Below are 25,396 nucleotides of genomic sequence, written 5' to 3'. Positions count from 1 at the left end.
TTAGATTATTTGTTATTTCCTTCCTGATGTTGCTGTGGCTGTGTGTCTCTCTCTCTGTGTGTGTGTGTGTGCATGTGTCTGTCTGTGTGATTCAAATGTTTCCACACAAGGGTAGAAAACAGAAAAATAGACATTGGCGATGGTTAAGAAGAATTAAGAAAGAATTTAGGTTGAGGTAAGTCTAGGTAATGTTAAGGTTAGGTATGTGAATCAGAGCTCATATCAACTAACTCTGTTTACTGGCCATAGTGGCTATTAGATTACAAAAGTCACCAGCTTCTTTCAGCACTACTACCAGCTAAACATGAATTTCAACATAGGGAATTGGACATTTGAAAAGTCGCTGGTCGCCTGCCAAAGTGGGTGATAAGAGTAGAAAAACTGACCGGTAACAGTAGAGCTGAACAATTAATCGGGAAAAAAAAAATCGAAATCGCAGTATGAACTTCTGCAATTTCCAAATCGCAGAGGCTGCAATTAGCCTAATTGCTTAAGAGAGTGGGGCGTCCAATATGGATTTCTGAACAAGGTGTTTTAGAGCTGCAGGTAATCTTTGGTCCATGAATCAAAACCTTTCATCATACTCAAAGTCAGTAAATGCTGCACACTGACATCTATTTTACATCACTTTTTTGTAAACGATTTTAAAGTTGTAACAAAATTATGAAAAAATTATATGAATCGCAGTTTAAATTGCAATTGCATAGGGATGGGACGATATGCTTATCTCATGATACGAAATACGCGATATGTGGTTCACGATTTGATACAACCACAATACAATGTGCAGAATTATGTTTATTTCTGAGCCACAAATCTTTCTAGTGATGGCATTGGCTTGCTAGAATAAAAAATAATTAAAAATGTCATTACAAAGTGTAAATAATATAATTTGGATGGAGAGCTTGTGAAACTGTGGTCAAGCCGTCTCATTTGTGATTACTACAGCAGAATGAAATGGAGCTAATATCGCAATTCATGTTTCTGCCCCATGATACGTATTGTCACATTTTTTAATTGTGATATATTGAATTTTTGATTTATCCTCCATGCCTAGTTTTAAGTAATTTCACAACAAAATTTTTTTTTTTTTTTTTAATTACCTAACTCTTTTTGCGGGTATGTGTCGGTGTGTGTGTGTGTGTGTGTGTGTGTGTGTTATGTCTTTTTTCTCTCTATCCCAATAGGTTACTTTGGATGTCCTCTCCTCCGCTCCCTGTATTCCTACTTTCCATCCAGATTTCTCCATTTACTCCTCAAGATTTATGTCCTAATCCTGAGTCGGCATCACTCACCGATACGTACATTATTCTATAAAAACTTCCAGTAGGCCTGCAGAAAGGTTTCCCCATTTACTTGAATATACCTTTATCTTAAAGAGCCACTGCCAACTCTCTCCTGTACTTCCCCCCCTCTCTTTCTTTCTCCTAAAGTCAGATTGAGAGGGGCAGCAAAACTCCACACACACACACACACACGCAGGCCACCATGTCCTCCATCCTTCCCTTTACTCCCCCGGTAGTGAAGCGCCTCTTGGGATGGAAGAAGACTCCGGGAGGGAGCGGAGGAGCGGGAGGAGGAGGGATCGGAGGAGGAGGGGAGCAGAACGGAGGAGGGCAGGAGGACAAGTGGTGCGAGAAGGCCGTGAAGAGCCTGGTGAAGAAGTTAAAGAAGACGGGGCAGCTGGACGAGCTGGAGAAAGCCATCAGCACGCAGAACAGTAACACAAAGTGTGTCACCATACCCAGGTGAGGGATGAGGACACACACACACTCTCTCTCTCTCTCTCTCTCTCTCTCTCTCTCTCTCTCTCTCTCTCTCTCTCGCTCTCTCTCTCTCTCTCTCTCTCTCTCTCTCTCTCTCTCTCTCTCTCTCACACGCCACCACCATTGTCACACAGTAACACCAACCAAGTAACACAAAGTGTGTCAACATAATGAGGTAAAACACAGACACACACTTTCTCACTCACCCATACACACACATTCGCGCACATAATACACACACGCATACACACACTGCCATTATCACACACAACGGTAAGGCCAAATGCAAGACAGACAAACCGACACACTTTCTCTCCCACACGCACATGCACCCCGTCTTGCTCACACACACACATATTCACACAAACACACACACATACATATATATATATATATATATATACTTTGTCTCACATGCACGCCCACACACACACATATACACACAGTCTTCACACATCTGTGCACCGCCCCCGACACAGAACAGCAGAACCGAGTGTGTCGACACACATGAAAGTAAGAGAGCGAGGGTGGCACATGCACCCACAGGTTTCTGTTGTGCAACATCGGGTCCACTTCCCCATGCCGCCTTGCCATAGGTCAGCAGGGCAGCAGAAGTGAAACCTGATTGGAGGAAACAGATGCCCCTCACATGATGCCATGCATGTCAAGGGTAGAACTGTACTCTAATGTTTGTCTGGACTCTATTAGGAATTATCAACAATCTGCAGAGTAAGTCACTGTGTGTTCACACTGTGAGCAACTTGTGGGGAGTGTGCCGGAGAGTTTGAAGTTGATTTGCTACTGCCTTTCATGACATTACATTGTTTTGATGAGTTAACATAGTTGGCAAGAACTAATTAGATAGCATTAATCGAAACTAAACAGAAAAAAAATCTATAAAATTACTTCTGAGCTTACCATCGACTCCAACGATAGATGAAAGCGTTTTCTAATCATCGCTTTTAAGGCGTTTATTCCTTTTGTCTTTCAGATAAAAGTTTGTAGAAAACTGGGGAGCTTTGAATGGCTGTAATCAGCTTCCTTGTCCATTTTGCACTTGCAGATGGCGGCAAGAAGTTCAGCCGTCGCAGACTTTTCTCAGCCACCAAGCTTGTTAACTGTTCACACATTGGTTGATTTTCCCTGGTTGCTCAGCTCTGTAGGAAATGAATGGGCTTCTGGTGACTTGGTGATCGTGTTGCTCACAGTCTGAACACAGGGTCAGAGTTTAATTCACTTGTAACCATACATGGGTTGATGTTTTTTGGTTAATTCAGAATTTTATTTTTTTTGTCATGAGACAATTGTCACAGCCGGCCAATAATAGAGAATGGTGTATCATTTGGAAATAATCAGCAGTTTTTATTTGCACCTTGAATTGATTCATTTGGAAGCGATCTTACCCCAGCCCGGTTGCAAATGTCAAACTAGACAAAGTTTATTTTGTGTGATATTTGTGTTGCTGGTCTCTGCAGGGAAATTTCAGTTCATTTCAGTCTTTTCAGTTGCTCCCCTTCACAGGGAGGTCAGATTGAAGAGTCAGGTGAAGAATAACAGCCGGTGGGAGGGATTCAGTGTGCTGTTCAAAGAAAGTTTCAGCAGGGCAAATGCTTACAGATATGGTGGTATGAACCCCGGTCCTCCAGGTGAAGGACGGGCTTTCTAGTCCCTATGCCACTCTGCTGAATCGTGGTCATCCTCTAAAATCATGTGTGTCAGTGCATTCACAGTAACGGTTGGATCCTTTGTAGAGGCTCATTGAGTGTCATCAAGTTGAGCGAGCATTGGCACAATGCTCAAGCGTCGACTGACAAGCATGATTTGAAGAAAAAAAAGAGTGAGTAAAAGTACACAAATGCATGCATATCCAAACTAGTACTAGGTGCTGGACAGAAAAACAAATATATTAAAAGATAGAATCCGCACACTAGAAATGGCTCCCATGGTGTTTATTGGTATTACCACCACACGTGACGTTTTGAGTGTGTGCTCTTCTTCAGATATGAATGCATACAGAGGCACACCTTACAAATACCTATTAGGGGGGGGGGGTCACCTGACAGGTCACCTGATGCTATAGGTAGATAGAGACTTAAAGTGATATTCATGTAAAATCACAAACAGTGCAAAAATAGAACACAAAAGATATAAATGGCAGGAAAAAAAGCAATTCAGAAAAAGTTACCCAGCAAATCCAACAATAGTACAATGGACAATAAATTAGACAATTATATCTGATATCCTATTAAGTACAATCTGCACCACATGAATATAACATGACTAAGACATCAGGTCAGTAAAACCGTCGTAATGTCATACATGTCATATTAAAGGCATACTGAATAGGATTTTGCCGGTTGTGGCTTGTTAACACAACTTTCAAAGTTGACTCCTCCTCCCTAGCTCAAAAAGACGCGAAGCGCACGCCCCCTGACTGCGGTTGCCAGAACGGTACAAAACAGTAAAGTACCAAAAAAAGTACAGTGGAGGTGAAACGCCAAACAGACAAGGCTCGTTCCAAAATGAGACAGAATCTGGGGAAAGGATGGGGACGAAGAGCGATGTGGAGTTGGTCTGTTTTCTGTTGGACAGGTAGGCGCCAGTTAGCTTAGCTATCAGCTTTTCTACTACAACGAAGCTACGCTAACAACGGTAGCTAGCTGCCAGCTGACGACACACACTAGAACTCCAGTAACTCTGTATTAGAGTTCGGGATCGCTACAGTAGCCAGCATGGCTTTTAGATATAAAACGATTCAGCACTGGTTTTGGTTGCAGGTGGACACACCCACTGCCAAAAGGTTGACGCCCAGAAACGTCCCGAACATTCAGAAATAAGAAAATCCAGGCAGAAGGCAGACACACTCACTGTCACACATTACCAATGGGCCATAAGTAATAATTGAGTAGGATAATTTTTGCATGAGTTATTTCAAGGGGGAAAATCCTGCTCAGTATGCCTTTTTAAGAGGAAAAAAGAAGAGGGTAAGCGTTTAAACTATTTAGGGGCGCCTCTGCTAACCTAAAAATGGGTTAATATTAAAAAGTCCTGATTCCACAGCTAGTAGAGAGCATGAGAAGTGTAAGCAACAAACTCAGCAGAGTAATATAGAGGTACACAGGCAGTAAAGAAAGTTTCAGCAGGGCGACTGCTTACAGACATGGTGGTATGAACCCCGGTCCTCCAGGTGAAGGACGGCCTTTCTAGTCCCTATGCCACTCTGCTGAATCGTGGTCGTCCTCCAAAATCAAGTATGCGAGTGCATTCACAGCAACGGTTGGATCCTTTGTAGAGGCTCATTGAGTGTCATCAACTTCAGCGAGCATTAGCACAGCGCTCAAGTGTTGACTAGCAAGCATAATTTGAAGAAAAACAAAAAGAAAGAAGTGGAAGACCTTAAAAGATGAGGCGGCATTGTGTTTAGGGGAGAAAGGAAGAAAGCTTTAGCAGTTATAGATACAGGGACTGTGTGGGTGAAGACCCTTTACAATGTCGCCACATACTCTTGAGTATTCTTGTATGAGATTTGAAAATAAAATAAAATAATTTAATGTGTAGAGTGTCAACCGCCCACCTTTGAGTCGAGAGTGGCTGGTTGTTTGAGAGTCTTTGCTAAGGTGCAGGCAGGAGAACAGGTCGGATCCACAGAGAAAAACATATTACGCATACTTGAGTCTATACATGCGCTCTGCTGAAGGTCTTGCAGACAGAAAGCTTTGTCTAATAAATGTAATTTGCATAGTTTGAAGCGTGCAGAGGATGATCTTTAGTACTAAAAAAAAAGTCAGCAGCTATGGAACTCCCCTCCTGAGAATCTCATCTTTTAAGTCATTTCTTAAAACCTACTAAAGCCTTCTCTTAGTGGTTGTTTTAACTTATTTTATTCTATTTTAATTTATTGTATTCCATTTCATTGTATTCCTTCTTTTAGACGGACTAGATAAGTCCTTTATCTCATGTTTTATTGACTTTTTAAACTATATTTTTCTTGTTGTAAAGCGCTTTGTTTTTGAAAAATGCTACATAAAAGTGTATTATTAAAGTAAAGTAGTAAACGTAAAAATGGATTCAGGCCTTTGTGGTTCGTCCTCTGAAGGATTCATTTTGCTGAAGGAGGCTTACATTTGTGCGTCCAAACTTGCTAATACTGTATGTACCGACCCAGGTCAGGTGTCTTACAGTATAGATTTCTCCTGTGTCGCATGATTAGGTAAACTAGCCAAGTCACCAGACCCGCTGAAACCTTATCATGAAGAAAGCAGCGCTGTCAGGGGACCAGCTGAGACCCATGGGAGACGTGTGATGGACGCTGTCAGTCAATCCATCGAGGATCGGCAGACAGCGGAGACAATCAGTCTGCTCTCTGAAGATTTTATGAGCTTCCCCTCTCTCATGTTCTTAGTCTCTGTCTTTCCCTCTCATGCCTCGCTCTCTTTTTGCTTCTAACAATTATAATGTATTAATGATGTAATACTTTATTCATCCACCATAGAGAAATTCTCTTTTCTCTTGCCCACCCCTTTCTGACCTTCTCCAGGGAGTTGGTCAGAGGTCAGGGTCAGCTACATGCCAGCACCTCAGGAACTGGGAGGGGTTTATTGTCTTGCTCAAAGACACTTCAGCAGGGCAGATGGTTGTCAACATGGGGGCTTGAACCCTAGTCCCTCTGCTGAAGAACAGCATCCCTACTCACTACACCACTCTGCTGCATCTGTTTGTTTGTTTTGAATAATAAGTTTAAGAACAGTGAAAATACATTCTGACAAGGCAAGCTAAAGTGAATTTGATCATATGCAGTTAGAATAGTGGAAATTGCGTATAGGTGTGTATTACTTGCAAAGTAAAACCGGTTCCTGGTTTGTGCCGTAAAGCAAATTGCCCGCAAAATCCGACTCGCTGGCACACAAAGTAAAATACAGTGTAGAGGTTGGTAGAGGCTGCCAAACCTTCTCAACAACGGTCTTGTTTGTTGACGATAATTATACTAATGTCTCAAAATTAATATGGTAAGGATTTATTGATGCTACAATTCAAGACCTGGTCCAAATGACGGAATGACGCTTTCATTTTTTGTTGAGTCTCAGGAAATATAACCCAGTTCCTATCCCTTCCTTTGCTCATCTCCCGCTCAACAACTTGTTTACATCCAGCGTAATAATCTGTCTGAAGGAAGGATTTAGGTTGGAGGTGTTAACGGTTAGAGAAGCGAACTGGTGACAGGAGGGTCGCCGGGTTCCAATCTCAGCTGGGAAAATCTGGGTAGGGCAAGAGAATAGGATCCACTCTCCCTTCCTGCAACAATCACTGATATGTCCATGAGCAAGGCACTTGACTTTCAGTTGCTCCAGCTGCTTAATGGAGTAGAGGTTTTCGCTAATACTGGGCATCTCCCAGTACTTGTGAGTGTTGTGAATGTCTGTAAGTGAACAGTTTGGATGCAGGGCAGTGCTGAAAAAGCATGCAAGCTCAACAGATCTTCCCCAGCTTAATAGTGAAAAAAAAAAATACTCATTTATCGCAGATGACATGACTGCATATATCGCCACTAGTGGACTTGAGTAACCTAGCTGGTGCACGGGTGATTGAAACTACACAGCGAGAGGAAAAAGCAGGAAGTTAGAGAGGGGAGAGAGGAGAGGAGAGTTATTGTGAATGCAGCAAGAGGGGAAGGAAAAAAAGAGGATGAAAAAGGCGAAGGTAAAAAACCATGTGACGGCGTCTGATGCCAGGCTTCTCTCTGTTTCATCACTCTGAGGAATGTAGGCTAGATAGCGTCTCAGGCGGTGCTGATAAGGTGATAGCGGTTTCTGTTAGACATTGGCTTGAATACCGCCCCCGTCTGCAACCTGGGAAGCAGAGATGTGTCTGTTTTCTTCAGGATTTCAGGGTTTGGAGCAAACGACTCACATTCAATCAACTCTAATTCATAAAGATTCATTATACATTATCCTTCTTGTTCCACATTACTTACTGTTATGTTTGTGCTGCACCAATCACTGAGGAAGACAATAGTATAATGTTTGTGTGCATGTACAGAAATGATTGAAAATACATTACTAAGTGTTCATTTGGGCTTTTTTCCCTCAACTTTCTCAGTGAATTTAACTCATTTTCTCTCTCTATTTGGTTGGCTACATTACTCATATTATTTAGGTTTTAGTTTAGTTTATTCGACAAAGACAAGATGCAGGATTACCTTTCAGCTTGTTCGTCAAGGGTAACTGCATTTGGCTGGGCAATAAACAACAACAATCAATACCACAGTACCTACAAATTCAACAAATAGAATAAAAGGTACAATGAGTGGTAACAACTTTATATATCGATGCCAGCTCACACCATCTTAATGGTGATTTTTCAAGTAACCAATTAATGACTTTTATACTAAAAATAGCTGGATTAGTTGTGCTTTTGATGTCAGCAATCTGTCGGTAAGTGAGATTACATTAAATTCAATAATTCTTGCAGAGAGACTTTCTGCCTGTCTTGTGTAGATGAATAGGTCGAGAATGGAACTAACACTTCAGATGAAAGTGTCCACTGCCCTCTTATTGTGCTGGAAAATCTCCCTTATTTTTCCGAGGTTAACGCTGGCAGGTACGGCTGTCCAGAATAGAGTCTGGGGAATGTGTTGCACTGCTGGTGGCTTGGCTTGAAATACATTTGAGGGACAACGCTGAATGCGTTTCCCTGAAGTGTAGGCCGAGGTGTAACGCTCTTGACAGTAGAGACAGTAGTTTTTGGGGGCAGATAGCATTCCAGGCTGTTGATATCTGGCTCATTTCCCTTTGAAGACGGAGAAGAGGGGTTGATAAAAGTGAAGGATGAATTGGTCTGGCTTCTGTAGTTCTCTCTTTTGGGAGGGGGAGTTGTTTCTTCTCTTTTCTTCTCTCCTCTTGTTTCCTCTCCTCCCATCTTTACACACACACACACACACTACGCTACTCTACTCTCCTCTTGTTTCCTCTCCTCTCCTTTACTTAAACACACACACACACACACACACACACACACACACACACACACACACACACACACACACACACACACACACACAAAAACCATGAGAGCTTAAGTTCTGGAGGACAGAAGAATCAGGATGTGTGTTTTTGAGTTTGGTTTTCCTCAGTCATACACACACTTCACACATGTATCGTGTCTGGTTTTGCTGTTGTCACGTCCTGACACATACACACTTTGTCTTGAATTTCTTTTATGTTTTTCATTCACAAATCACTGTTTTATGGATATGTATGTTTCCAGTGTGACTTGTTGCTTCATATCACACTTTAAGTTCTCATGTCTTACCAATAATGTGAAGAAATGTGAATTATTTGCATATGTAGTTTAGATATTATGTGCATTCAGGCATCGTATGAGGATAAAATGAGTGACGAGTGGATTGAAAATGCCGTATAGCGCTCCTTTGACCTTAAAGCAAGAAAGTGGTATGTTTTCAATAGCTGAATTAAAAAGTGTCAAGTGGTGCTTTTAACCATCTTGAAATGTCTGCAACAACCTTGGTAGGATTCTGGAGTGTCAAATGAACTTTTGTGAACAAACGTGGGGTGACCTGTGAAAGCCATTCACAGGCTTGAAATTTTGGCATTTTGCATTGTTTGTAGCTCCAAAAACCAGACACTTTATTCAGTTTTCTGTGTTAAATCACTGAAATGCTTTTATCAGAACCCAAGTTATAAAGAATGAAAGTTTACTACATCTGAAAAGTAACAAATATAATTGGAAAAAAGTTTACTAATTACTTGCCCTTTCTTTTTCTGGGATTTATGAAAAGAAAGATTGGGTTTATGATCAGTAGCTTATTTACACCTTTCCCACACGTTAGAAAGCTTTGATCACATGTTTGAACTGGAAAAAGAATCTTTCGTCTAAAAGTTTACTCTGACAACCTGTTTCCCACCGTTTGCATAATTCAATCCAGTCATTTTTATTCTATCGTTCTACATCGCCTGAATGCACCATAATCACTGTCTGTCAGATTTGGATTTGTCACATGATCACCTGTCATCCAACCAGCTTCTCTTATTGAGGAGGACGAGGGTGGGCCTTGACTGCCTCCATGCCAATAAGAGACCAGCATGTTTGTGATGTCATCCTACTAATTTGGAATGAAACATCTCATGTTTACCATCTGTTTGTTTTTATTTTTATCCTTTTTGTACTTGTCTTGTGTGTGTGTGTGTGTGTGTGTGTGTGTGGGCGCTGTCTGTGTACATGTATGTGCATGTCTTTTGTGTGTGTGTGTGTATGCATGTGTGTGTGTGTAGTAATTGCTCAGATCTATGGGGTCTAGGCTCAGGCCATACGATAGAGCAGTGGGACTCTTCAGGCATGTACGGATACCCTGACCACAGCAGGTGAATACACACACACACACACAATGAGTTACACTATACAACATCTTACACAGTCATTTATCAATACACTTTGGCCCATCTGACCATTTCTGGTTATCAAGATCACTGGAAGACTTTGAGACTATTAGTAATGTAATCGCAGCCCATAATGTAATCACTGCCCCTCCTATAATAATAATACTAACTCTAATAAGGGCAATAAAGAAATAATATGGCTATATTTTAATAAAGATTTTGAAACAGTGATGTAATAAGAACAATTAGCAGGTAATAGGAATTGCAATAGCCAAGCTCTATCGTAATCACTCGGTATCAGTGGTGTTCACTGTGTGATAACGGATTAAATACTTGTATTGCTTGTATTGGAAAGGTGTTTTCTTAGTGTAAATTAACGAAGCTTAGTCCATCTCTGAAACCAGGTTAGTCAATTATACATTACATTGCATTATGTCATTTAGCAGACGCTTTTGTCCAATGCGACTTACAATTACTTACAAGTACGTTTTGTCAACAGTAGTCAAACTGACTGTATATCACAGTCTTCATCAGCTAAGCATTCAATAGGAATAAATAGCATTTAGCAATAAGTAGCAATTATAGAAAAGGAAGAAAAGATTCATGCATTTTTTTTGCTTACAAGTGGTTGTTTCAGCCAGGCAATGCGACTGGTGAAAGACTCATTGCAACTTTGCTTATAAATCCCGTAAAATACAGCTACCTATGTTTCATTGGTAGTGACATTAACTCTTGCGCTAACCATAGAAAAAGTTAACAATCTCTCTTTCTCCTTTTTGTTTTTTTATTCCTGTGTAGGTACACTACTTTTAAGAAAACTTGTCAGACAGGACACATGCTTTGGTAACTGTTGTATAAAAGCCCTAATATTCTTCTTTACCGTGAGTTTGATGACTGTCAGCAAGACCTAAGTACCCAGAGTTGCCACATCATCATCATACCCATAATCACAGCAAAGAACGCCATCTCAGATATTATTTCTACATTTACAGACATCAAAGTAGCAAATACAGAAAGCACAGAAAGCGCTGTGGTCTCCTGTCAGCCCATTGAGCTCCTAATCGTCACCCTAGTCTTCACCCACCCTTCATCCATTAGAGCAGATCGCTGACCTCTCACCTTCCCTCCCAAACCGTCCCAGGTCGCTGGACGGGCGTCTCCAGGTGTCCCATCGCAAAGGCCTGCCCCACGTCATCTACTGCCGCCTGTGGAGGTGGCCCGACCTGCACAGCCACCATGAGCTCAGGGCCATCGACACCTGCCAGTACGCATTCAACCTCAAGAAGGACGAAGTGTGTGTCAACCCCTACCACTACCAGAGAGTGGAGACGCCTGGTAATGGTTCTTGGGAGTTGTGTGTGTGTGTGTGTGTGTGTCAAATAGTTTTTACATTGAACACTGCAGGCTGTGCTCTTCACGGTGTCCTCTAACAAGTCTATAATCACAGTAGTCATGGCAACAGAAACTGACGGGCGTGTTATTATCACCAGTATTTTTTACCAATTTATACAGTGGAACCAGTCTACCAGCCCACCCCTACTAGAAAGAGTGTTAGTGTGTGTGTGTGTGTGTGTGTGTGTGTGTGTGTGTGTGTGTGTGTGTAAAAGATGCAGGGAGTCACAGTTTTAGTTGTTTGAGACTTGACTTGATGCATGAAGAGAAGACTTGAGACTTGACTTGACTTGGGTTCTGGTGACTTGGGACTTGACTTTGACTTGTACTTTGATGACTTGAAAAGGTTTCTAAAGTCTTGACTTGAGATCTTGTGTTTGTGTAAATGACTTAGATTGAAAGTGATGAGATTTGTTCCAGCAGACGACTGAATTTAAATTCTGTTTTCTGAATTTGTATGGAATGATTGAATTTATTAAAGTTGAAACTGATTATAGAAATCAAACTTATGATGCTCTTACCAAGTTTTTATCCTATTAAAACCATATTGCATTGAAAAGTCCTAGATATTTCGTTTTCTTTAAGATGATATCTTTATGATGATACTGGACTCTTGATTTGTTCTGACTTGACTTGCTGTTCTACATTTAGACTTGAGACTTGTGCCTCAAGACTTGAGACTGACTTGGGACTCGAGCAAAGTTGACTTGGTCACACCTCTGTTTCATAATAATCTAATAAAAAAAATTAGCAGAAATGGAAGTAATTTTGCTATAAAGCACACTTCTTGGTACAATTTGAATTTGTTTAAGAAATCACTATATGTGTATGTGTCAATGTGAGTATCTTTTCTCCCCAGTGCTTCCTCCGGTGTTGGTGCCGCGCCACACAGAGATCCTGACGGAGCTGCCGCCTCTAGACGACTACACACACTCCATCCCCGAAAACACCAACTTCCCCGCCGGCATAGACCCCCCTAATAACTACATACCAGGTCTGTATGCAGGGCTGGAAAGGTAACTTATTTATCCATCGGCAACAGTAGCTGGTAAATCCCAAAATTCACCTGTCACTTTGGCTGTATTTATTTATTTTTCATCTACAGTATTTATTTCAATATTTTGCAGGTCCATGTGATTAACAATAGGTGTAGGTCATCAGTATAAGCCTCTGGCTTCCTGATCAGCCCTGCACATAGTTGTACTCTATTGATTCCTGTCTTATTTGTTGTCTTTTTTACTTAAATAAATAAACAAACAAATAAATAAGGCACCCTGTGTGTAATCATACACTTAAACTTTCATACAATCTACAAGAACACACACAGCTCTGTTCTTTATGTTCAATAGTGTGTCATTTACGATGTATTTTCAACACGTGTGTGTGTGTGTGTGTGTGTGTGTGTGTGTGTGTGTGTTCAACAGAGACTCCTCCACCTGGCTACATCAGTGAAGATGGAGAGACGAGCGACCAGCAGATGAATCAAAGTATGGAATCAGGTAGACTAGTTTCTCATAGTTTTTGCGGTCCTGTGTAGCTCTATGGGTCGAGCAAGGCACTAACACTGCCAGGGTGAGAGGTTCAATTCCCACTTGGACGATACATGCGAGAATTGTTTGCACTCATTGTACAGTGCTTTGGGTAAAAGTGTACACTAAGTAGCCTAAATATATGCTCAAGTGTGTTTATTTGTCGTATACACAGCATACACAGGGTAAACAATGCAATGAAATGCTTGTATTCTGGGTCCTCCCAGTATAAAAATAATGGGAACATATAATTCACAAAGATGAATGAAGAATTACAATAAAGAATCCAATTAGAATAGAAAATCAGAAGTTAAAGAGGAAAATAAAAAAGCATAAGAACATAATATTGTAGTGCAAGTTATGTCTAGTGCAGTGACATAAGGTGAGTATGTGTATATGTGTATGTATGTGAGAGGGAGAGACTGTTAGTACTACTACTACAACTACTGTTAGTACTACAGATAGATAGTATTGCGTGTATGTGAACAAAGGTTTAAAAATTAATAAAAAAACCTAAAAACACAACATAACCCCTTGGTTTGGAATCACAGGCCTCAAATAAAAGTCATCCCACAACATGTTTGCATTGAAGAGGTTGAGCTCTTGGTTAACACCCGACTTAATGATAGGAAGGTTGTAAAACTAAGAGCTGGTAACCTGCAGTCGAGTGTTTTGAAAGAGTGTGGCAGGATGTCGGCCCGAGGTTGTCGAGGCTGAGGCTGCGCGTAACAAACCCCCCGCTGTTAAATGAATCATAGCACTAGTTAATAAACCATAAAAACCGGAAGTGGTTGGATGAAACCTAGCAGTAGGTCTGGTGGCATTTTTAACGACACGGCATAATGAATGTGAAGTTAAAGGCTCAGAATACGTGTGAACCGATTTGTGCCACTGATGAAAGCTGTTTGAATGTCCTCTCTAAATATCTCTTACACTCCACATGTTTTAGGAACAGTGCTTGACCCATATGTTTCTGGGATTGTCAGATTTTGGTCTTGTTGACACCGGAGGTCATAGTTTACAGAAACAGCGCTTGTCATAATGTATCTAAGCTGGAGATACAGCCCTCGTTGATTTGACAGAGGCTCGGCGGAGCTGTTTTGGATGCAGGAGATACAGGCCGCTGGTGAGGATTTAGTCTCCGGCTGCACAATTAATCAAAGACCAATCCGACTACAGTTTCAAGTGTGTAATGGTGCTGGGGCGCCCCGGTGGCTCACCGAGTAGAGCGCGTACCATATAAGGCTCAGTCCTTCCTGCAGCGACCCGGTTTGAATCCAGCCCGCGGTCATTTGCTGCATGTCCTCCCCTCTCTCTCTCCCATACCTTCCTGTCTCTCTCTCACACTAGCTCTGTCAATAAAGCATAAAATGCCTAAAATAAATCTTAAAAAAAAAAAAAGTGTGTAATGGTGCTCGCTGGTCCAGTGTAGAATCTCTTGCCTACAAATCAAGTTGCATGTTGGAGAGAAAATGTTGCGTTATGCTCATTAGGATCTCATTTTGGACTGCGTTGTTTCAAGTGCTGAAAATCAGTAATGTAGAAAAAGATGTGCACAAATCATAATTTATATTGCAATAGTCGACACCAGTTCTACAGCAATTCTTTAACATATCTATGCTGGAAACATAATATAATAATAATAATAATAATAATAATAACCTTCATTTATATAGCACCTTTCATACATAACATGTAGCTCAAAGTGCTTTACATCAATAGAAGGCAGATAAAAGACAGATAAAAAGATAAAATTCATATAAAAGAACAAGCAAAATGCATTGCATTAAAAGAATCAAATCAAGTAAAATAGAAAGATAAAAGAACACAACAAATCATACATCAAATCCTCTCTTTGACTCCCGCTTTTAGATGCACATTGTGAGTGAACCCATATGTTTTTCATTCCTTTTAGAATTTTCTAATATAAGCATATTTAATTATGGGATAAAGCATTTTCTTTTCAGCAGGCCTACTCGGGCATGCCTTTTGAACATATTCAATTGATGTATTCTACAAGATACTCGTGCTACACTTCACGTTATCAGAATCCAACATTTTGAACGTCAATTGTTTTGAAACCTTAAAATCACCACACAGCCACACTTGTGGATTTTGTTTCGGTTGCCCTGACATTTACAACACATTTCAAATGCCAGTGCAAAAGTGAACATAAAAACAACAACCCAACAATGAACATGAGTACAACAGATAGACAGTACACAGCATCTATACATCAAAAATAATATATGTAAAAAGCAGGTATTGCTATGTATTTTGATGACTATCCCTGACCAGTATTGTGTGTGTTTTGTTCCCAGGCTCACCAGCAGAACTGTCACCCAGCACCCTGTCACCTGTCAGTCATGGCCTGGGTAAGACCTTGTTACCTATATGTCTGTCTTTACTTATTCAGTCCTGATACACATGATGAAACATTTTATGAGGCTGTAAACCCACTGTCATTTCACATGTGGTATTTGTTGTTGTGAGAAATAATCTTGAGCTAAAGAGTGACATGCATCATATTGAACAAAGACCGAAATCTTCAACTGTCAAGAAATTAAGGTCTGGGGAAAAAGTCGATTTGGAAAACGTGTGGGAAACATGTCTCAGGAAATATGGTGTGATTTTAAACATAGGAACCTTGTCTCCCTCCTCTTCCTCTCCAGACCTGCAGCCCGTCACCTACAGCGAACCGGCTTTCTGGTGCTCTATAGCGTACTACGAGCTAAACCAGCGGGTCGGAGAGACCTTCCACGCCTCGCAGCCGTCTCTGACCGTCGACGGCTTCACCGACCCCTCCAACTCCGAGCGCTTCTGTCTCGGGCTGCTCAGCAACGTTAACAGGAATGCAACCGTCGAAATGACAAGGAGACACATAGGTACGGGCGCACAAACAAACACACACACTCGGGCACATACACACCGTCTGCAGCTCTCAATATTTCAGTCTGAGTGTGCATTGTGTTTACTTGAATTCTAATTAGAAACACAATGTTGGGGTGAAGAGCCAAAGGAATTTCAAGGAAGAAAAATAAAAACAAAAAGATGTATCTATCCTTTAATCAGTGCAGAATATTAAAAAGATTTTCACAGCACAGATGTTTCAGTGCTAAAGCCTGCTTCAACGTGACAATTTTCCTCAAACACTCACACACTGATGTATCTGAATATTTCAGTATGGTTAACAGTATCATTACTGAAGAGGAGATGGGGGAGATATATCGGGCTAGTGGGGATTAAACTCATAAATTAATAAAATAACGCATAAGTTGAACACACATCCAGTAAGTTTTAACGCTTCTGCCTGTGTCTGCTGAGCTTGAGTTTGCAGGTGTGACGTAGTAGAAACTGCCATTGGAAACACAGGTGTGGATGTTTGGCTATCTGTAGCATGTATGTACGCACACAGGTTTTGTATTTAATAATGTTACTAATAATGATGATCAAGTTCAGTTTATTTATAAAGCACACTTAAAAACAACAAGTGTCAACCAATGGGCTGTACAAGTATACAAAACACAAAGAAATTACAAAAAAAAAACACAAGCAAATCATCATCATAGAATCAAAGGCTACAGAAAAGAGATGGGTAGAGATTCTAGAGAATAGAAGGGGCAGATCTAATACCGGGGGGCAGAGCGTTCCTCAGTCTATGGGCCACAACGACAAAAACACGACCCCCTTTATGCTTCAGCCTGGACCGTGGAACAGCTAAAAGCTTCAAGTCAGACCTGAGAGACCTGCAGGGAACATGGGGATGTAGGAGATAGGAGATATAAGACCATAATCATGCAGAATAAAAGGAACAAAACATATCAACAAGCAGTCGGCAGTAAACAAGCACAGATACTATACAGTCCTACAGTGCATGTATAGAAACAGAGGAAAGAAGGAAGAAAAGAGGAGAAGGCAGTCACCATATATAAGGAAACTCTTCTGTGTGACCATGGTGTATAGTTCTTTCTGAATGCACAAAGAGGATTGTGGGAGGCGGAGGTTTGCAGCTGAATTGTGTAGATTCATAGTTAATGTACAGTTTTCACAGTAACAGAACTTTTACTTCATTCTGTTAAGCAGATACTGCTCAATAAACAACAGACGTGATATTTAGAAAATGGTTTTCTGTAGCGCTAAATGAAGTGCTGATGCAGTCAGCTGTGGTGACAGCCGCTTGGTAAAAAGGGAAGTCTTGTAGCATGTATGTACAGCGCACACACACACACACACACACACACACACAGATGAAAGATTTATTTATGTCCACATAAATACAAGCATACAAAGGACATAAACACTATTAATGCAGTCAGATATTGAGTCAGTGAGTTACATAAGTGCCTAATTGGCAACCACATTGTTGCATACACACAGGATGAAAACAGTGGAAGGTCGAAGGATAACAGACAGTATCCACTTCATGGGTATAAAAAGCAGCGCCTTCTCCATATTGAGTGGCTACCAATGATAGCAGATACTGAACAATACCTCGCTAACTGCTTGGCCCTTCTCTTAGGGAGACCAGCCGTCTGAAGGCCCCTCACAACTAGCTTGTGCACATGACCCAGGCTGCCAAATATGAAAACTAAAAGTTTACACTTGTAGCCCAGCTGTGAAATGGTCTGCTCCAGCTGTTGATATTTCAGCATCTTGGTTAGAAAGGCTTCCTCTAGGCTGTAGTCAAAAGTACAGCCAACCTCTAGAACAAACACCTCTCTAAGATTTTCATTGACAACAACATCAGGGGTGTTAGCTGTAATATTAGAACACTTCTGAACCCTCACTACACAGACTGAACATGCTCGGCTTCACAGTATAGGACTTCATTATAGGACCCACACAGAATTGTATGATTTTCAGACAAGTATACAAAGGCAAACTCTCTCTTTCCCCCTCCCTCTTGATTTCTGTCCTCTTGTTCTCGCTCTATCTTTACATTTCTCCCTGTCTCTTTCTCTACATTTCTTCTCACTCTCTCTCAGGTCGTGGCGTGCGGTTGTATTACATCGGAGGGGAGGTGTTCGCCGAGTGCCTCAGCGACAGTGCCATCTTTGTCCAGAGTCCCAACTGCAACCAGCGATACGGCTGGCACCCTGCCACAGTCTGCAAGATACCACCAGGTGTTTACACATACATCGTGTCCCTCTCTCTCTCTCTCTCTCTCTGTTAAAGCCAGACGCACACTACACGACTGTCAAAACCCCCAAAACCTCTGTACTGCACACACTAAACGATGTGGCTCAGACGGGGGGGATCACACATTTAAAGACTCCTCCTCTTAGATTGTGGTCGTGAGGGATCTCGATACCCCGCTGTCTCCCAAAAACAAATGTGAAACATGACTCTGTTTTTCTTGGATTGTGCAGCAATGGAGCTTGAGAAGGAAGGAGCACTAAAAGTCTTCCACAACGTGACAGTTTTTCTCAAACACCCTCCCACACACACTAACGCATATGTACCCCTGCAACTTTGAACATTCCAGTCTGAGCCAAATGAGCAGTGTTAACGGTATCGTTACTGATGCGGAGATGCGTAAAGAAAGGAAAGATGGGGTTATTGTAGATATGGAGGGGTCTGGCGTGTCAGGGTAGCGGGGAATAAACGCACACATAAGTCAAACAATACAGCCACACCTCAAGCTTCTCAACGCTTCTTCTGCTTTTTGAGCCATGTTAGCAGGAATGACACAGTAGAAATGACCAGTAGAAACATGGATGTGGATACACACAGGTATTTGTAGTTTGTTGTAGGCTACACGTTTTATATATAGAGAGGTGATGTTTAAGGAAGTGCACACGCGGGTCTAATAGTAGCGGCACAGGATTTTTTTGTGTACAAGGGTCGGCATTTGATGGACGTAGATCAGCATACTGTAATATTCCCTGGTTGTTTTTTCAAACGGGTAATAGACTTTATTGAAAAACGATATTGACAAAAAATCGAATTGCGATTATTTGACAGAATATTGCAATTGAGATTTAAACTGTGATTCATTCATATGCGATTCTTATACATTTTTTAGAATTTTAAAATTAAAAGTGATTTTGTTAAAAAGAAAAATATAGATGTCAGTGTGCAGGATTTACTGAGTTTGAGTATGATTAAAGGTTTTGATTCATGGACCAAAGATTACCTGGAGCTCTAAAGCAGAAATCCATTTTGGACCAAACTCTCTCTTAAGCAATTAATTGCAGCCAGAAGTTCATATTGCGATTTCGATTTTTTGTTAAGCTCTAATAGACTTTCTCTCTCTCACACACACACACACACACACACACACACACACACACACACACACACACACACACACACACACACACACACACACACACACACACAGCCGCAGTCTGCAAGATATTTCACAGATATATACTGTACATACACACACCGTCTCTCTCTCTCACACAGTTATGCAGTGTATATACACACATATTCTCCTATTAATGATTATGATGATGACACTACCTGTGGTGATGATGATGATAAATCTATGCCTCACTTCGCTCACACATTTCCTTCCATGTGTTTTTTCCCAGGCTGCAATCTGAAGATTTTTAACAACCAGGAGTTTGCCGCCCTGCTAGCCCAGTCAGTCAACCAGGGGTTTGAGGCGGTCTACCAGCTCACCAGGATGTGCACCATCAGGATGAGCTTCGTCAAGGGCTGGGGAGCAGAGTACAGGTGTGTTTCCCTCTTCTCAGCTTTTAATTCCTCCTCAGATTCCCAGCAGTTTCCTGTCATACATGAGTTTAGGGCTGTAGGAGTATTTGTTATCAGTTTTCTGGGCGCTTGGTTTTTTTGCTTGGTTGTAATGTTGGTGATCTATGTATCGAATCTTATTTGAGTGTTGCATTTTTTGCAATTTGTTCTGGATAACACTGTCAGCTGTATGCTTAAAGCTGGACCAGGCAACTTTGCTGTCTGGCGGCGACTGGAAACGTAACAAGTGATAGGCTAAATTGTAACATCAGTACCCAGAAATCATGTAACGTGAAGTGAGTAAACTGCACACAGCATGCTCGTGTTTACCAACCCGGCCGGTCTGTGATGCTTTATACCAAAGGAAACCAAAGAGACGAGAGAGGAAAAGATCTGACGTTGGTTAGATCCATCCAGCTTTCTCCAGACGGAGCGCTGCTCACTGCTGTTTAAGAGATATAGTAGTTTGTATTTCGCTCCTTAATTTCAAGTTATCACTTCTGTGTGCGGATAAGGTTTCCCACCAGTGATAATACCCAACACCAGAATGTCATTTGGGCAAATATGGCGAATCTACAATGTCTCAGTTAGGGAGGATGGGATGCTCTTCTCTGTTGTGTGTGAGGGAGAGAGGGTGAGTGACTTTAATGCATGTGAGCAAGAAAAGTGTTTGAAAGGGAATGTGTTGGTATGTGGATATGCATGCTCCCATTTGTACTCCATGTGTACAATCTAGCTAGTCTGTATTATATTCCTCCTTTTTGTTGTAAAATGTCAGTGATTAGAAGCTATTTGTCCATGCCAGTCTGTCTCTCTGGCAATCCATCAATCCATCCATCCATCCATCCATCCATCCATCCATCCATCCAGTAAATGTCTGATCCTGGCCTCGCTTTGCGTTCTACCCTCCCAGGGACCAGACAGTAGTGTCTGTGTGGGTGTTTTGGCTTGTCTTCCCTGGCCTGGGTTTAGCTGTTGTGTGGCCTGTCTAGTTCAGTCTGCGTCTCCACATTCTGCAGAGCCGGGCCAAGCCTGGCTGGACCGCAGCACAGCCAGCTGTGTTTCTGAGTCTGGTCAGACCTGGAAAAAGTTAGATCGCAATCAGTTTTTATTTAGTCGTTCATAAAGCGCTTTGTAACTATGTTTCAAAAAGTACTGTACTACTACTACCAGCACCACTACTACTACTATTACTACTACCACAGAGCTACTACTACTACTACTAGGCCTACTACTACTATTATTACTATTACTACTACCAGAGAGCTGCTACTACTACTACTGTTACTACTGCTATAACAGAGCTGCTGCTACTGCTACTACTACTACTATTAATAGTACCACAGAGCTACTGCTGCTACTATTACTGCTACTACTACTACTACTACTACTACTTCAGCCAGGCTGATCAGGGCTAGAGGGAAGTCTGTCCTGACCCTTACGGTGTCTTTTATCCCTACAGACGGCAGACAGTAACCAGCACCCCCTGTTGGATCGAGCTGCATCTCAACGGCCCCCTCCAGTGGCTGGACAAGGTTCTGACCCAGATGGGCTCACCCTCGGTCCGCTGCTCCAGCATGTCCTAAACCGGATCGCACCGACGGTGACGCAGCATCAAACTGACATTCACACAACGTTTCCTAAAGGAGTAAACCACCCTGCAGTTTTAAACTGATGAACCCGCAACATTATAAAATAAAAAAAGGCTTGACCATTGTCCTGAAGGACGAGACAACGATGTCACTCTGATGGATATTCACGGAAAGGTTGCAGTGATGTCGTAGTTGGGCCAGATCACCATGGCAATGTTGGATCGACGTCAGGCTGACATTCCAATAATCATGGACTAATGACCTAATAAGGAAATCACCTTGCAATATCAAAATGATTCTCACACAACAATATAGCGATGTCAATAACAGACCAGACTACATTTACATTTTAGGTATTGAACTGATGGGACACACAGTGGGTGAGAGGGATTCATGACACCTTGACAGGACACATGGCTGTATCCGGGATGGAGCATGTGACCTTCTCGTTACAGGACAGTCTCTTCAACCACTTGCCCACCTTGCCTCCTGACTACCACAGCACAAGCTTGAATCAATGTCAGATTATTATCATTTTTTTTTGTTTACACAAGGTTTGACCAATTTTCTAGCGAAGAAGCAACATTAGCACCGCCGCACCAGGCTGATGTTCAACCAAAGTCGACTTCATGCCTGGATGTGAATTTCTTGGTGTTTCTTGGTTTTGGTGACCAAACTCCATTCATTGTTTTTTGGGGTGGGTGGGATTTCCACTTTTTCCTGCTTTTTCTCCTGTTGAGTCCTGTGTTGTCATGGTTACAACCCTGATAACACTGGACTGTTGTTATGCTGACGTTAGATTGACCAAACACTCTTTCACTCCTAGAGGGGCCTAACCCTAACCACCTTGTCACCTATTCACATTTAAACACACACACACAAACACATTTTTTAACGGTTCATACACCATGTAACTTGCTTGTTGCATCACCTTTGCTTTGACTTTGACAGCAAAGCATTTCCTCTGTTTGCTATTTGTCGATTGGCTCCTAAAGAACCGCGTGTCTGCAATTGGACAGACATCAGAAGTGTGGATCTCGGTTGAAATGACAAAACAAAAATATATATCTATTATTCTTCTGTGAGGAGTTTTATTCAAAGTGTGGTCAGCGGCAAGCCAGCCAACATATCTGGATTGAGTAAGCTAAGGAATCCTTAAAGCAAGAGTGTTGAACACATCACCCCCTCCGGCACTTCACGCAACTTCAGTCCGTCAACTTGTTTCTAGGGAGTTTAACAGTTTGTCCCTCCTGGTTTTGTGGCACACCCAGTCTCTCTCTCTCTCTCTCTCTCTCTCTCTCTCTCTCTCTCTCTCTCTCTCTCTCTCTCTCTCTCTCTCTCTCTCTCTCTCTCTCTCTCTCTCTCTCTCTCTCTCTCTCTCTCTCACACACACATTCTCTTTATTAACCATTTCTACAAATATATCATCATGTGTATTAGGGGGTGAGATGTGTGTAGGACTTGAAAACTCAATGTCGCCCCCTGCTGTCTATAAGACGAAAAGACAAACACCCTTTACTGATGTTTCACTCAAAAATGTAGCCATCGTACAAGTCTCTTTCTTTCTTTTTTTTTTTTATATATGCTAGGACCGATGCACGGTTTCTCCATTATTGATATGGTATTGATAGGAAGGTCCTGCAATGCAGAATCAATGCAAGGTTGTGGGACGGCTAAAACGGCTGCTGCTGTACATGCACTGCCCCACGTTGTGTTCCCCTGTTTTTGAAAGAAAGTTGCCTTTGATGTGAAATAGAGCAAGATATGCTTCGAAATGTACAGATAGGAATGTTGAAAAGCCCGATGGAAATCAAGCAAGCAAAAAAAACCCAGAAACAAATCTTCCATATTTTGGGAATATTCACTGGAAAGATTTTGGGTCATTGAAGACCGGCCGGAGCATTATTCACTTGATCTCAGTGAGACTTTTGGCTCTGATGAAAATGCGAGACGGTCCCTAAATCAGTATTTTAGAGTCCAAATCTTTTCAACTCCAAGTATTTAAGCTTTAAGTAATTGACAAGCTAGGTTATACTATACAACTATTATTTTCCTTACACATTCTTTTAGCTACATTTTTGTATTTTCATGTATTTTTTATATATAAATATATTTAAAATCTTCAAAGCTTTCTTCCTTTTTATTAGAATTGAATATTTTTTTAGACCATGCCCTCTTTTTAAAACTATCACGGCTTGATGATGATTTGTGAAGTATGTAGCATAGGATGTAACATTTTCACTGTATTTACCACTGAAAACAGTTCTACAATTCAAATTGTATCTTTAAATACTGTGAGGCCAAGCCTCGATTTTGTTTTGTCTTATTCACCATCTTCTTTCTGAATATCAGAGTGGGAAATTACCACCAGGCACCAGCTAAATGCCGGTAAACTTTGGCTGTGGCTGGTAAGTTTCTTTTCTCTGCCAGCCACATCAGCCGGTAAAGAAACATTTGGAGATTCCTTTCGATTATTAAAATCAGATTTGGCTGGTAAAATGGCAAAAGCGGCTAGTGAATTTCTGAATCCATCATCAGCTGTCATGGCCGGTGGATGAAAAAAGTTAGTTTCTTGTCCTTCTGACTATTCTGAGCAGCAGTAAGTGTTCCAAAGACGGACTGTATGTACTGTACACTGTAGAAGCTCCAGGTTTATTAACCATATCCATTGTTTTATACTTAATACTGAAAGTTGCCATGGTCCTTTTTGGGGGTTCGGTTAGTTGCATGGCCCTACGAACCGTGAAGATCATTGTTTATCTTAAATAGTAATGCATGGGCATCCATCTGAAAACAAAGCTGTTTTTTTTCATTTCCTGAAATGTTGAGCTAGGATTTCACCCAACTGCGGGGTCAAACGGTTTTGATTTCCAGTATCACACCAGTTGGTAGAAAATATAAAAAGTCTGACTTTGAAATGTGCATTTTCTTATTTCTGTTTTATTTTAGCGACAGAGGACATTCCAGTAGGCAGTGTCTGAACTTCTGCCAGTTTCAGCTGTTTGACTCTTACGACTGTGTGGTTTCAGACTGTTCTTTGACAGTGAGTATGTTTACATGCACACAGCAGTCTGGATGTTATACCAGTAAATCCTGGTCAAGGTCTTATTTAGGATAAGCTGTTTGTGTGTATTGATCATCTGTATCCCTCTATAAATATATACACAATATATTCCGGATATATCATGAAAGCTGAACTTAAACAGACCAAAAATCAAATGTTATCCCATTTACACTTGATTTTTGGTCTGTTGAAGTCTGTGTACTTGCCTCACTATCTTGGATAATATTGGTATATTCCAGTTTACCCTTTCATCTTATTTGGCTCCAAACAGTGATACTGGTGTGCATGTAAACACTCTCACATTTTTTTTATCTGATTGCTCACTAGAGGAACACCTGAGGAAAATGTATGTTTGAACATTGTTTTAGAAATCTTCCACATGTGGGTTAGGTTTAATTTCCCAGGAAAAAGCCCTCAATAGCAAGTCAATAAGACGGTTCCATTTGTCATATAAGGGCTGAGATACAAGTCAAGAAATCCTGATGTTTATTCAAATATATTGTCAGCATCCTGCAGAAACCTATATACCTGTCATTTTTATTTGATACACACTTGTTTAAGCTGCAACTGACGGCTGACACTGTCCTACAGAGGGATTTATTTTGGCATTTGGACCAAGTACAACATGATTGATGCGGTTTTTTTTTTAAACATTAAAAGACTGAGAAACTCTATATTCTGGGTAAAGAAATGTACATAAAATAAGGATTCTGTGGTGCGTTGATTTCAATTTGGCAATTCAAGAATTCAATAATATGCAGCTTGGCAAACTGAAAACGAAAAAGACAGTTTGCCATTCCTTTGTCTGTTTGCCGAGCTGCATATTTTTTATTTGAAACATGTCAAATAAATCAATCAAGATATCTCTTTGAGAGTGCCGATTTCCCTTTTTTTTTTTATTCTTAAAATATTAAAAGCAAATGCTTGTCCATAGGAAATCCAATTTTATGACGCTGGG

The 25,396-nt window shown here is 41.2% G+C and overlaps 1 protein-coding gene across 1 annotated transcript; it reads left to right on the top strand.

Moving 5' to 3' along the window:
• The first annotated feature begins 1,435 nt into the window (after positions 1-1,435).
• smad2 (SMAD family member 2) lies at positions 1,436-21,916 on the top strand. Its single transcript, XM_078286471.1, has 10 exons — positions 1,436-1,748; positions 10,055-10,144; positions 11,301-11,494; positions 12,411-12,545; positions 12,976-13,038; positions 15,402-15,455; positions 15,753-15,965; positions 18,066-18,203; positions 19,620-19,764; positions 21,245-21,916. The coding sequence occupies exons 1-10, from the start codon at positions 1,489-1,491 to the stop codon at positions 21,366-21,368; spliced, it is 1,416 nt and encodes a 471-aa protein (XP_078142597.1). The 5' UTR covers positions 1,436-1,488; the 3' UTR covers positions 21,369-21,916.
• The last annotated feature ends 3,480 nt before the right edge of the window (positions 21,917-25,396 follow it).

Source organism: Centroberyx gerrardi, chromosome 2, assembly GCF_048128805.1.
Source record: "Centroberyx gerrardi isolate f3 chromosome 2, fCenGer3.hap1.cur.20231027, whole genome shotgun sequence".
NCBI classification, from domain to species: Eukaryota; Metazoa; Chordata; class Actinopteri; order Beryciformes; family Berycidae; genus Centroberyx; species Centroberyx gerrardi.
Note: the sequence above shows the minus strand (reverse complement) of the source record. Positions and strands in the feature narration are given on the sequence as shown.

Bases quoted from the DNA above. Each gene is read 5' to 3' on its own strand.
- smad2 (XM_078286471.1), top strand. From the start codon at position 1,489: ATGTCCTCCATCCTTCCCTTTACTCCCCCGGTAGTGAAGCGCCTCTTG. The intron at 13,039-15,401 runs GTATGGAATCAG...TTTTGTTCCCAG, and splicing joins CGACCAGCAGATGAATCAAA to GCTCACCAGCAGAACTGTCA. The intron at 19,765-21,244 runs GTGTGTTTCCCT...TTATCCCTACAG, and splicing joins GGCTGGGGAGCAGAGTACAG to ACGGCAGACAGTAACCAGCA.